Consider the following 13,343-nt stretch of genomic DNA (forward strand, 5'->3'; position numbering starts at 1 on the left):
CATTTAGTTTTTTAGAAAATAATGCTATGGGTTTCCCTTCTTGACTTAGGACAGCACCAATTGCTAGGTTACTTGCATCCATTTCCACGGTAAAAACCTTCTTAAAATCAGGCAATGTTAAGATAGGATATTGTGCTATTCTATTTTTCAAATATTGGAGAGCATCCTCAGCCTCTTTAGTCCAAACAAATTTGATTTTTCTTCCCCCTTTGATTGTATCCAGCATAGGAGCACATATATGACTGAAGTTTTTAATAAATTTTCTATAAAATGTAGCAAGTCCATGGAAGCTTTTCACATCACCTTGGTTTTTAGGAGTTGGCCAGTTCACAATTGCTTCTACTTTAGCCGGATCCATTTTTAGCGTTCCTTTTGATATGATGAATCCGAAGAAATTGAGTTCTCTTTGCATGAAGATACACTTCTCCAAATTGATGATCAACTTGTGATCATGAAGTCTTCTTAACACCTATTCTAAATGTTTCAAATGCTGTTCCCTGCTACTGCTAAAAATCAGAATATCATCAAGATAGATGACAACAAATTTGCCAATAAAATCAGAGAATATTTCATTCATAAGTCTCATGAATGTGCTGGGTGCATTGCTTAATCCAAATGGCATTACAAGCCATTCATATAAGCCTTCAGTTGTCTTAAAGGCTGTCTTCCACTCATCTCCTAGTCTTATTCTGATTTGATGGTAACCGGATTTGAGGTCTATTTTTGAAAAATAACTAGCATTACCAAGTTGATCCAGCAAGTCTTCTATCCTTGGAATGGGGAATCTATATCTGATTGTTATTTTGTTGATACCTCTACTATCCGTGCAAAGCCTCCATTTCCCATCCTTTTTGGGTGCAAGGACTGCTGGGACAGCACAAGGGCTTAGGCTCTTTTGTATCAGTCCTTTTTCTAGCATCTCCTTAATTTGTCTTGAGATTTCAGCATTTTGATCGGGGGTCAACTTGTAAGGTGCCTTGTTTGGTAATGCAGCACCCAGAATAAGGTCTATTTGATGTGTGACATCTCTCAAGGGTGGGAGGGTAGGGGGCAGTTCATTGGTGGCTACATCTTTGTATTTGTCCAGCAGCTCTACAATTTCTTTTGGCATGGTTTCTGACTTGTTAGGGACTGCATTGTCTTTAGGTCTAAAAACCAATATATATCCTTCACTATCTGATTCCTTCAATGTTCTTTCCATTTCTTTCCTACTAACAACTACCACAGTGGATTCTTTGCTGGCCTTTTGATCCGGTAATGGTTTCATAGTGTAGGTGACTCCATCTTTTACTATGGTGTAAGTATTTTTTCTATAATTATGTCTGGCATCCACATCATACTGCCATGGTCTTCCTAACAAGAGATGGCAAGCATCCATTTCAACAACATCGCACAAGACTTTGTCCTTGTAGTCACCTAAGGAGAATTCTACTAATGCTTGTTTAGTTACCAAGGTTCTTTGTCCTTTAGTAAGCCAAGATACATAATAAGGATAAGGATGAGGAATTTTGTCTAAATTCAACTTTTGTGTCATTTCCTTAGAAACCATGTTTTCAGTTGAACCAGAATCAATGAGTAAGTTGCATACCTTTCCTTGGCATTTTATCTTTGTTCGAAACAAGTTCTTCCTTTGGGATGGCTCCGTGGTTTGTGGCATTTGCAAGAAAGTTTGTCTCATCATCAAACTTGTACCTTCTTCTAGTTCTAAATCTCTTGAATTTGGATTGCTGTCTTGGCTGCCTTCTTGAATTAGTTGATTCCTCCTTTCTCCCTGATTATTATGCCCCCTTTCAGGACATCTTCCAGCATGGTGTCTGAGCTGATTGCAATTGTAACACCTTAAGGGACCATTCCCTCTACCTCTGCCAAAAGGTCTTCTACCTCTAGAGTTTCCTCTATTATTATTTTCATTCCTCTCTGACTGATTTTGTTTAGGAGGTTTGCTGCTATTGCTGGACTGTCCTCTTCCACTCCAGGAGTTACCTCTACCTCTGAAACTTTTATTAAAGTGATTGCTGTTGTTGCTGCCTCTGCCTCTATTTCCTTGGTCTTGTTTTCTTTTGAATTTCTCCTCCACTTTCAATGCTAATTGGAAGCATTGTTGTACAGTTGTTGGGCTGGTTAGACTTAGTTCATCTTGAATTGAAACCTTCAAACCTTGCATGTATCTTGCAAGTTTTACACATTCTGGCTCCGTCATCTTTGTTTTCATGACAAGCCTCTGAAATTCTTCAGTATACACTGAGACATTCATCTCTTTCTGTCTCAAACTCATTCTCCTTTTGTGGAGTTGGACTTCATAGTCCACAGGGACATATGCTTCCCTGATTTTTCTCACCATCTTCTTCCAAGTGATGATTTGCTTCTTTCCATTCTTCACTCTATCATCTTGGGTGAAGTTCCACCACGTGAGTGCAGAGCCCTTGAGTCTAGACTTGGCAATCTTTATCCTCTGATTCTCAGGGCTATCTTCACAATCAAAGAAACTGGATAGGGCATCCACCCAATCCATTGCAGCATCAGGATCCATCTTCCCATCGTAAGTGGGCAAGTCCAACTTAGCATCCATGGTTCTCCTCTCCATGGATTTAAGAGTCTTCACTAGCAGCCTCTGATCTGCAGGAACTTCTTCTTCTTCCTGCTGAAGGGGTTCTTCCTCACTCCCTTCCTCAACATTCCCAGAGCTATCACTAGTCTGTTTACGAAGCTCTTCCTTAAATCTTTCTACTTCATCCCTTACTTGCTGCATTTCTAAGTCTCTCTGTGTGTCCTGCCTTTGTCTTTGCTCCCTCAAATATCGAAAAATCTCTGCATTGGTCATCCTTGTGGACAACCCTCCTTCTTCATCTCCAGACATGGTGGTGAATGAATTTTCTCCCACAGAGACCTTAACAGGCTCTGATACCACTTGATGCAAAGCAGCGATAGCGGAAGAGTGCTTAGGACAAATTTGTCCTTCGAAGTCTTCTAAAGGTTATGACAACCTTTAATTTGATAACCCAATCGTTGGGTATCCACCAAATTCACGGATCCACCAATCACTGTTGAACTGTACACAAAAGTTTCCAACTTGCGGCCCGTTATGCACTTTATGCCATACACTAGACAAAAAGACTATTACTTAAAAGTTTCGGGCGCAAATTTACCAATGCCACAGTATCCGCAACAATTCACCACGCGGTTAGGCTGAGTGCCAATTGCAAACCGTCTGCAGTTTGCTACCCTTCACGGGTTTTGAGGATCAAACCGAGACCGTCGTTACTATGGCACCGATCCAAACTTATGGACCACGAAGGCCGACCAACATCATCATGCATGGGCTGTATTATGTAGTTTGAATGCACAGATGGTTATGTTCAATCAGTACATCAACAAATTCCCGGTTCCCTGCGAACCTCTGCTACATACTAACATTGCAATAATAGGAAAATACATGGCTCCACCAGAGGATATTAGTTTCCCATGGTGGAGAATGAAACAAAACTTATTCCCCAAAATAAAATGACTAAGACACCCTAAAAATGCAACTTTCGCAACACAAAATAACTTCTAGAATAACTCAACACCCGAATTACAGTCTCCACTGAATGGTCATTGAACAAATGGTCAAAATTTGATTAACAGGAAAACAAAGGCGTATCTTATTGATTTCAAAAACAAAATTACAGAGTCTCTTCTACTTCCCATCTCTGGGTTAAGTAGGAAATGTTCCTAGCGGTTACAATCTAGTTTATAACCAACAAGCCGCTTGGGAACGTTTTGAGTTTACTTGTAAAAGTTGTTTAACAACTTCTACAATCGTAGACTAAAATAGCCAAACTCGGTCGTAAACCAAATTTGGATGATCCAAGATGGATCTTATTACAAGAAAAGTAAAAGTGAAATGCTAAAGATAAGCTTTAGGACAACCTAATGACCTTCAGCAAACCGAGGGCTTATAAACGCCAATTTCGGGGCTGGGTCTTACAAATGGTGTCCCTTAATTTATTTAAATCCGAAGCCTAACTAGGGTGCTCCTGCACCAGTTGATGGTTATTTTGAGAAGGATATTTCATGAGAATGAGGTCTATATGAACACCAATGTCTGATTCAAAAAGTTATAAGGTAGATCTAATATCTTGATGTATGGAATATATCACTGGTATCATAGGTGTATGTGTTTAATTTGTGGAATTTCCCAATGGATAAGGCACTAATCAACTATAGGATCAACTTGTTCTTACTACTGCATATTTGAGATTTTTTTGAAATTAACATCATTAATCAAGTATTTTCCCTTTAATGTTGAAGAACTGAAAAGGATGCCCTCACTTAACTTAGCAATTTCTATATATTTCTCTTTCTCATCCATTGAAAAGGTTGGCAATTTTCAATGTGATACCACATTGTTGGTTACAATTTTTTTTGTGAGACCACATTGGTGGATCTAGAACTATGATTCCACCACATTCTTCAGCATTTTTCTCTTGTATGAATAGAAATAATGAAGATAATATAGTTAGTTTCAATCTATTTAGTGATTTTATGAGTTTTTGTACATGCATCTAAATGTATAGTTTCAAAGAAATGAATACAAATGAGTAGGAATCTCTTAGTTTCATTTTGATTCATGTCTCCTATCTTTGCAATTACAATCTTATGTGGTTTAGAGATAAAGAACCGAGACTCATTTGCATCCCCTCAAGGATGTATGTCTGATATATTTTTTGTTGGAACAAAAGGGCCAAGTAAATGCTTGATGTATTTGATAGGGTTGTTGGTTATTTTGAGAAGGATATTTCATGAGAATGAGGTCTTTATGAAAACCAATGTTAGATTCAAAAAGTTATAAGGTAGATCTAATATCTTGATGTATGAAATATATCACTAGTATCATAGGTGTATGTGTTTAATTCGTGGAATTTTCCAATGTATAAGGCACTAATCAACTACAAGATCAACTTGTTCTTACTACTGCATATTTGAGGTGTCTTCAAAATCAACATCATTAATCAAGTATTTTCCCTTTAATGTTGAAGAACTAAAAAGGATGCCCTCACTTAACTTAGCAATTTCTTTGGCCATGTTATTACTATTACATGTCTGAGATCTTTGCATAAGTTTTAGAAGATAAAAGGTTTTTATCTACTTTGTTTAGATTTAGTGTATTCTTTTGACAACTAGTAACATATAAATGAATCTAAGGTACACCCACCTAAGTTTTGTAGACCTTGAAGTAGAAGAAGGGTCTAGCCTTATAGCTGGCCCGATGTTTAAAAGGGTATGTTGAAAATGGGAAGTAGCTATCCCTAGATGTATCTAGTTCTCATCAGGGTAATTTGAAACCATAGTGTTTCAAAACACCAACAAGATGTACTCACCTTTTCAAAAAGTCCAATGTGTCCTTAATCAATCTTGGCTTCATCTAAATTCTACATCCACTACTTTTTAGTCGATAGGCTACTTCTTTGGGGATCCTTCCCCAGAAAGTTCCCTATTCAGGCTAGCAAATGGTTCATCCTATTAAAATTTAGGTCAAAAAAATAAATGGTATGCTAGAAAATAATTTTGGTGCACAACTAATTGTTTGACAAATTTGAGAAATGGCAGTCATGAAATGTTAGTTGGTATTTGTAGATCGTGAAGTAGATAGCCAAGATACAGAGAGTTGCATGAACTAACATTGCTATACATGCCTATACAAATATGATGATGAGCATGAGAGTCATAGGAAATATTTCCAAATAATCATTAGAATAGGTGATGAAATCAAATTTAAATGAAAAATCATTGCAAGGTTTTGTGGTCATGAGAAGCCTCATCTAATATTCAATTTATTTTTCTATGGCTGCAACTCTTATTTTTTAATAGGTGACAACTATTTAAGACAACTTTTTTCCCCTTTTCTACTAGGTATTTCTTTTGGAATACCTCTCCATTCATATTTTGTGTAGTCAATGTTGGTAACTCTTAGATGGAAATACCCACTAAATTTGTTTATTTTGATACAAATCATTTTAGGTATAATACTCATAATTTTTGGAAAATACTTGTAATATATAAGAACTTGGATGCTTTTGGAGAAATTTGTATATATAAATTATCAATAAAATCCTTGACTTTTTTTAATTTCATTTCTTGGTCTCATGATTTCTCTTTCTTTAATTTTTCTAGAGGGAAATATGAATAAAATTCTTGTTAGAATAAACTTGATTTCATTTATCTATCATGGTGAATTGAATTATTCTATTTATAGTAAACATTATTTATTTCTTGTACTTTTGTTCTACCTCCTCTTCGACAGAAATGACACTATTACCAAGGATTTTGTGCAATATTAGTGAACATCTAGTAATGGTTCATTGGTGATGGAGAGTGAAGTGAAGGCTACAACAAAATGTAAATTTTTTAGGAGATTATGGATGGATGATGATGATTCCTATCCTCTTTATGAGGCTACCTAGTGCCATTACATTTATTTGAATTTTAACTGTATAAAAAAAGGTAGGCTAGATTTTGACTATAAAAAATGAAGATGGAAGCCATATGGATGTTCCATGCCCAGGTAAAAAAAAAATAGCAAAAAACCTTTATCTTGTTCGCTTTTGAAACTTTTTGGTTTTGGGGAAGTTTTTCTATATGAATTTTTGTATGTTCATCTTTCTCTCTTGGAGGCTTATATGATGATAGGTTCAGGTTGATTGGGAAATAGATACTTCATATTTTGTCAATATGTGTAGGGTACTCTTTTGGGCCATTCCATAATGACATTATTTAAATGCACTATCCATGATAGTATGTCTTGATAGCTTATGGATGGTAAAATTTGTTCACATGGATAAATCTGAATGCTATTAGGACATCATAATATTTATCTAGGGTTTTGGAATAGTAATCCCAATTGAAGATGAAATTTGAATATTAAATCATAACATAATTCATAGTCCCATTTGATATCCTTAATATGATCTATTGGTATTTTTTTGGTTTTAGATTCAGTGCAAGGGATATGTTGGAAAGATTGAGAGGAAAGAGATTAATGTTTTATTGGAAACACAACAAGCCAAAATCAATGGCAATCAATGGTTTGCCTACTAAGAACAACAATTCCAAACACCAAGAGACATTTCACTAATGGATTTCCACTTAAAACATTCAAATACCTGGTAAACTTATTCTTTGGGTCCACTTATTTCATTGTTTCTTGTGCTTGAAAGTTTTTTAGGTATTTATTTCAGGTCTAAAATTCCATTTAGATTCTCTCGTTGTAGGACTATGAGGCTTCCATAGATATGGGCCCCATTTTTGGTTGATTTTAATACTAGTCAATAGGGGAGATAATTTATACATTTGAATTCCATCAAAAAGAATGGAGAATATTGGAAAGGAGTGAATATTCTAGTCTTTGAGTCCTCAGATTGGTGAACTCATAATGGCTTTGATAAGGCATAAGGAACTGAGGATTATGAAATTAGTGATTTAAGGTTTAAATAGTAGATATTTATTATTACATCTATATTTTTTGGTAAGATTGTGTTTCATGTTAAATTCACACACAATATTATTCACAAGTATGAATGTAATATATTTAGAAATTTGTTATCCTTAAGATATAAATTTGTTTGAAGATATAAATTAGTTTTCAAATTTTTGCAATAAATATGCCCAATTCTTATCTCTAGGAATCTATACAGGTTATAAGACTTGCATTACCATTGGTCTACCATGGGAAATTTTTTATTATCATTTTCTTATCAATAAAAAAATTTAAAGTAAAGTACGAGTGTTATTTTTGAACAAATGGGAATTGATTTAGAAAAAAAATTGATTACACAATGGCATGTATCCATTGAAGGATTATAAGAGAGCTTTGAACACTTGGGTATCTAAAAATATTGATCTAAAAGAATCCACCATTTTCACTCTTACCATGTCACCCTAGCATTATAGGTATGATTATTCACATGAATTGTTACTTGATGAGATTTAATAGGTCTGTCAGTGAGTCTTTCATTAAATGTATTGTCATTGTAGCTTTTCAATGCAAGATTGTACATACATAGTGCATATGTATAAAAATTTTATACTATAAAGTTTATAGTGGGGTAACATGCAATATTTTACAGTGTTGGATAACATGCAAGATTTTTGGGTAACATGAAAGATTTGGCACTTAGGTAAATTAATTGTTTCTCTTAGGTGGAAGAGGTCTACTAGTTGTTAGGGGTTCAATGATCATAATAGGGTAGATGCTATAGATACTCTAACAACTGACTAAAAACCTAATCAGAATTGAACATGCATATTATATTAAATCATATGATATTATTGCTAATGAATTTTCAATTTGGATTTTTCCATTCAACTTCTAATAAGAATGTAAATGGATGACCTTTCAACTTCCATGAATATCTATAAAGAAGGCTCAAGTCAAATTTAAGCAAAAAAGGAGATGGAGATAAATCTTGTTTGCTGAGATTGCCAATTTGTATAAGATCTTATATATGAAGTTCAAGGGTCGAAATCTCAACCATAAGATTGCCCAACTCCTATAGAGTTCATGGGCATTCATCTCATTCATGGAATAGCCCAACTGTTATGAGCTCAAACACATAGCTCCTCCACGGGTTTGTCCAAATTTGATTGATTAGCATGGATACAGCTTACTTACAAGATTGTCCAAAATTGTATGAAATTTTATTTAATATCATGAATAAATTGATTTATTGATATTTTTTATTATGTGTTTACACTACCATTATTTCTTCCTTAGGTATTGTCCTTTGAATTGATAAAATGATTCAAATAAGTGGTATTAGAGCCAAGTTCTATAATCTTAGGTGCATCAAGAACTTTTAATGATTTTATTACGAAAGAACAATGTTTGCAATGGAGATGTGAGGGTGTTGTTGCTAGGATCAAAAATCAAATTCATATGTGGTGAGGGGGAGCATATTATTACCGTTGAAAGCCTAGGTCAAGGAAATTAGATGATGCCTTTGATCCCTTATGGACACCAAGTTGATGTCAAGTGTTCCCCTTACTACCCCTACTCTAGATAGATCAATGGAAAGGTAAAGTCTTGTAGCCTAAGAACACATTTAAAGACTTCCCATTTTCTAGTGATATAGTTAAAGTTGTTCCTTTTTGTCTGTCATCTCCCCTTTTCAAATAATTAAAAATAATAATCTTTGCTAAGGCAGGCAGGCCCAAAAAGGTGAAGTTTCAGCAAAAGGGGATAATCTTTGGAAGCGAATGGACTAATAAATGAAAATTATTATTAAAATATGTTTTATTAACCCCTCTTGGACGTGAGTTAGGGTTATGCCCTCTTTTAAGGGGTTTGGAGGCATTTTGGGCTCATTCCAGAACTTGATTTTTGCTCATTTCTTTGTTATTCTTCAAAGGCTGCCAAACCTGTGGAGAAGGAGACCCAAGAACGGGAGTTTGCAAGTTTCCAGGGAGACCCAAGAATGGGAGTTTGCAAGTTTCTAGGAAGGCTAAGGATGGGAGTTTGAAGCCATTCCATGTGCATGCTCATGCAGAGTTTGCCTTTGTGCTGAACAGTGCAGATTTGTGGGTTTTTGGGTGTATATTTTGTAAGAGTTTGGTGTTTCCAGTTGAGTATTTCATATCAGTTTGGGTTGCTGCTGTATATCAGATTTTTAAATATTAAAATAGAGCTGAATATATGTATTTGGATATGATTATACTTCTGTGATAGATTATTAAGTTTTTGTGGTGATTCGGGGCTATTTTGTGCTATTTTCGGGAGCCTGATGAGCATTGTTTTTGTCCTCTGTTTGGTAGCTATTGTGTGCATGTTATATAGATCTAGAAATTTAATTTTATAGGCTGTTATGCTGCTCAAATTTCTGTAAAAATTTCCACTTTCAGATTGATTAATAATAGGTGAAGTTGTGAAGCTTTTGGCACTATTTCTGGCATACCCGATTTGGGGTTTCTTGAGAAATTTGGTGGATCTTTGTGATATTAGTTGTTTGATCTTGAAAATCTGATTAGAGGCATGAAATATCATACAAAACCAGTAAAGGGACATTTCATTGTCCTACCAAATTAAGTACCAATGAAAAGAAGGAAATGAGAGGGATTATTTTTCTTGTTAATAAAGCTTCCTTTGTTTACCAATGTTCCTATTGGATTGAGGTGCCTAGAGAGAAATGTAGTTTTTAATACCTTGCTATTGAGATCTGACTGACATCTTGCTTTAGAATTTATAAAAGAGCATTTGACAACCCAAAATACATGCAGTTTGCCATGCAATATCCAATTTGAGTTTGAGGAGTTCGCTAAAGCCCAACCTACTCTACCCACAATTGATACAAAGGCCCTCATATCTCACTATCCTCTCAGAAACACATGTTATGAACTATATAAAGGCTTGAAATAGAAGTTAATGGAAAACATAAAGGGGTTGTCAACTCTTGTGTTCAAAAATAAGAAGGTGACTTTGGGAAAGGTGGAGCAAAAGTGATTTAGAGAAGCTAAGGATGAGTTGGTTCAGGAATTGAAGAAGAAGATGGTCATATTAAATAATGGCACCTAAGTGATGAGGTATATTGAAGAAGTGACCACAAAAAAATCATCTCATTCATATTCATATTCATGGATGCCATGGAATTGTTGACATATTAGTCAAGTTTGTTATTAGTGACACACATTTATTCAGAATTTGTATGGCTATCAAGCTCATTGTATAGTTTACAATATTTTCCAAGCACATTAGTGATTACCGAGTAGATATAGTAAGTGTGAAGACTAGTAGTTCAAACCAAGCATTTTAGTATACACTGAGTTTATTAGTTGTTACCAAGCATTTTAGTATCTACTAAGTTCATAGTTCATGTAACGCAAAGCTAGTGTTTACCAAGTTTAGTCATGGTAAGAAAATGATTTAGTTTATGCTGAATTGCATAGTATCTATCTAGTCACTAATGCAGACTAAGTTGAAGACTAATTTAAAGTGATCAGTATGGATTGAGCTTCTACATCTACCGAGTGCATGATGATGTTGAGAAAATGATAGTGGATGTCATGTATCAAAAATTCATTCAGTCAGTCTTCAAAACTCGAGTGTCTTCATGTGGGATGATTTTGTAATATGTGTGTTAACTTGTATAATGGTTGACTTTGTAATTATGTAATTTGGGTTGGTATATATATGTAATGTATTGTATCATACCCATGTAATATGAACAAGAATATGCATGTGAATGTGATTGTGCAAGTAATACAGTAGAAGAAGAGTGAATTGTAAAGGCCATATCAGTATAAGGTGCACCAAAGTCTTATATATCATAGAAAGATGATCAGTACTCAAAAGGAATCAACTCAGTAAATTCAATTATAGATCAAAGATCTACTGTGTCATTCTAACAGATGAACTAGTCAAAATCCTTTAAAAAGGTAGACCTAACAGTCTTTTCATAAATCTCTTTACCGAGTGCATACTTCATTGTGTTAGAGTAAATAATTAATAATTAATTATATATTCTATTTACTTAAGTTTATTTTGGTTAATACATTCATTTAATAGTTATAGTGATAAATTGTTGACAACATGGGAGTTTGTTCCCACCTAAGTCATACTTATCCTCTCACCTTGTTCGAGGACTCTCCACCTTATGTAGACATATGCTTTGTTGTCAAACTTATCTCCTAACATCTTCTAGCTTGTTCTAAAAGCTTCCATGAGTCCTTTATATTTGGCATCTCTCATTGTATCATAAAATATCTCTTTTTTCATATTGTAAATACATTTTCTTATATGCAATATCATTTTCTCTCTCATGTCCATTTATGGTTTTTCCAAGCTCCACCTCTTCCTTCCTTGGTTTCCCTTTGATAGGTTATTTATATGCAAGTGATCTTGGCAACTTTTGAGTTAGATTTCATCAACTCCTACATGGTATCAGAGCCTCCCTATTGCTTCTAGTTGGAGGAATTTTTGAAGCTATGATTCAAAGACAAGAACCCTAGTTTGTTTGTGTTTTTTTTTTCAAATTGGGGGAAGAGCCTTTTTTTGGAGCACATTGGGCCAAAATGAATGCTTCCATTGGATCTGAAAGGCCATTTACAGTTAGGATCCATACTAAATTTTGTCCATTTTGGTGATAGGGCTCTGGGAGGTAAAAAAATTAGTCAGAGGGCTTTCTATATAGATTGTATGGATGATTTGAACAAAAAACAAAAAAAAAGAAAATTAAATTAGGGCCGCACCACTATGGCACCACCCAATGGCCACTGCGGGGTTGCTTGCACGCCACTAGTGCCTCTCCACCACTAGTCGCGCTATCAAAAGGTAGCCTAGTCTTGGCCCAACCTCTGCAACAACCTTGCCAGTGGTACTTCTCAGCTCTCCACCACGGCACCTCCCCAGTCTACCACTTTGCCTAGTTGTGGTTCCTATTTTTTCCACCTGTGGTTGTTCCGCTCTACCCCTACACATGTGGACACTAAGTAAACTTTTTGGAACAATTAGCAGTTACTATCAGTGAACAGTTGGACATAGTAAGCTAGTCCACATGGCTTTTTTCCCACTCAACATAGTTTTTGTGGTGACATGTGGCACTTTTCCATGTGGACCCTACCATGTCACCCCTCTACCATGTGGCACCTTTTTTTTGTAGTGATGGCCCCTAGGCTATCAATTTTTTTTCATAAAATGTTGACATTGGCATGATGTCAGCACTACATCAACACCCTTGCAAGGCTCTCCAGGGTCATTTTGACCTACTTGCAATTTTTTGGCCATATCTTGAGCATACAAAGGTATTTTTTTGATCCAAAAGAAGCACTAGAAAGCTAGTTCCAAGATGGAGACATTAGTTAGGTATTTTGAGGTTTTGATGTTGTTTTATAGCTATGTTTTGAGTCAAAGTTCAAAGTTCTATTTTTGACTCTGATAAACATTTCTTTTGCATCCCATGTCCATTTTTTGAAAACATTATATTTTTGGAAAGGTTGTTTTGTCATCTTTTCAAAAATGCTATCATGTCCTTTAGATTCTTCCCCATGCTCTTTCTATCATGTTTTGGCATTTTTTCTTTATGGTGGATATCTTGGGTGTTACAAGTCTGAGGATCATTTTCTTGGTATGGAATCCTTTGTTTTGGGTTGTACTATCTTTTGTTGCAGCTTGTATTCTATTTTGATCATTGTAATAATCATTTCTAAGCATTTTTATGTATATCCACTGAGATAAAGTGCCACTCTTGCATTTCAAGGGTTAGGAACATTTTTTTGACATAGTTGTACCTACACTATTTTTATAAAGCACTATGGGGGGATAGTAGTTGCCATTTTTTTATCATTTTCCTTTGTTAAGTGAGTGCCCCTTCCAT

The 13,343-nt window shown here is 35.2% G+C and overlaps 1 protein-coding gene and 1 pseudogene across 1 annotated transcript; one reads left to right on the forward strand and one right to left on the reverse strand.

Annotated features, from left to right (window-relative positions):
- Positions 1-469: 469 nt before the first annotated feature.
- Positions 470-2,857, reverse strand: LOC149564947 (uncharacterized). Its single transcript, XM_089816252.1, has one exon. The coding sequence runs from the start codon at positions 2,855-2,857 to the stop codon at positions 470-472; it is 2,388 nt and encodes a 795-aa protein (XP_089672378.1).
- Positions 2,858-3,263: 406 nt separating this feature from the next.
- LOC149564948 (protein trichome birefringence-like 36) lies at positions 3,264-7,969 on the forward strand (annotated as a pseudogene).
- The last annotated feature ends 5,374 nt before the right edge of the window (positions 7,970-13,343 follow it).

The sequence above is a fragment of the Cupressus sempervirens genome, chromosome 3 (genome assembly GCF_028749045.1).
Source record: "Cupressus sempervirens isolate cs-2001-9-10 chromosome 3, ASM2874904v1, whole genome shotgun sequence".
NCBI lineage: Eukaryota > Viridiplantae > Streptophyta > Pinopsida > Cupressales > Cupressaceae > Cupressus > Cupressus sempervirens.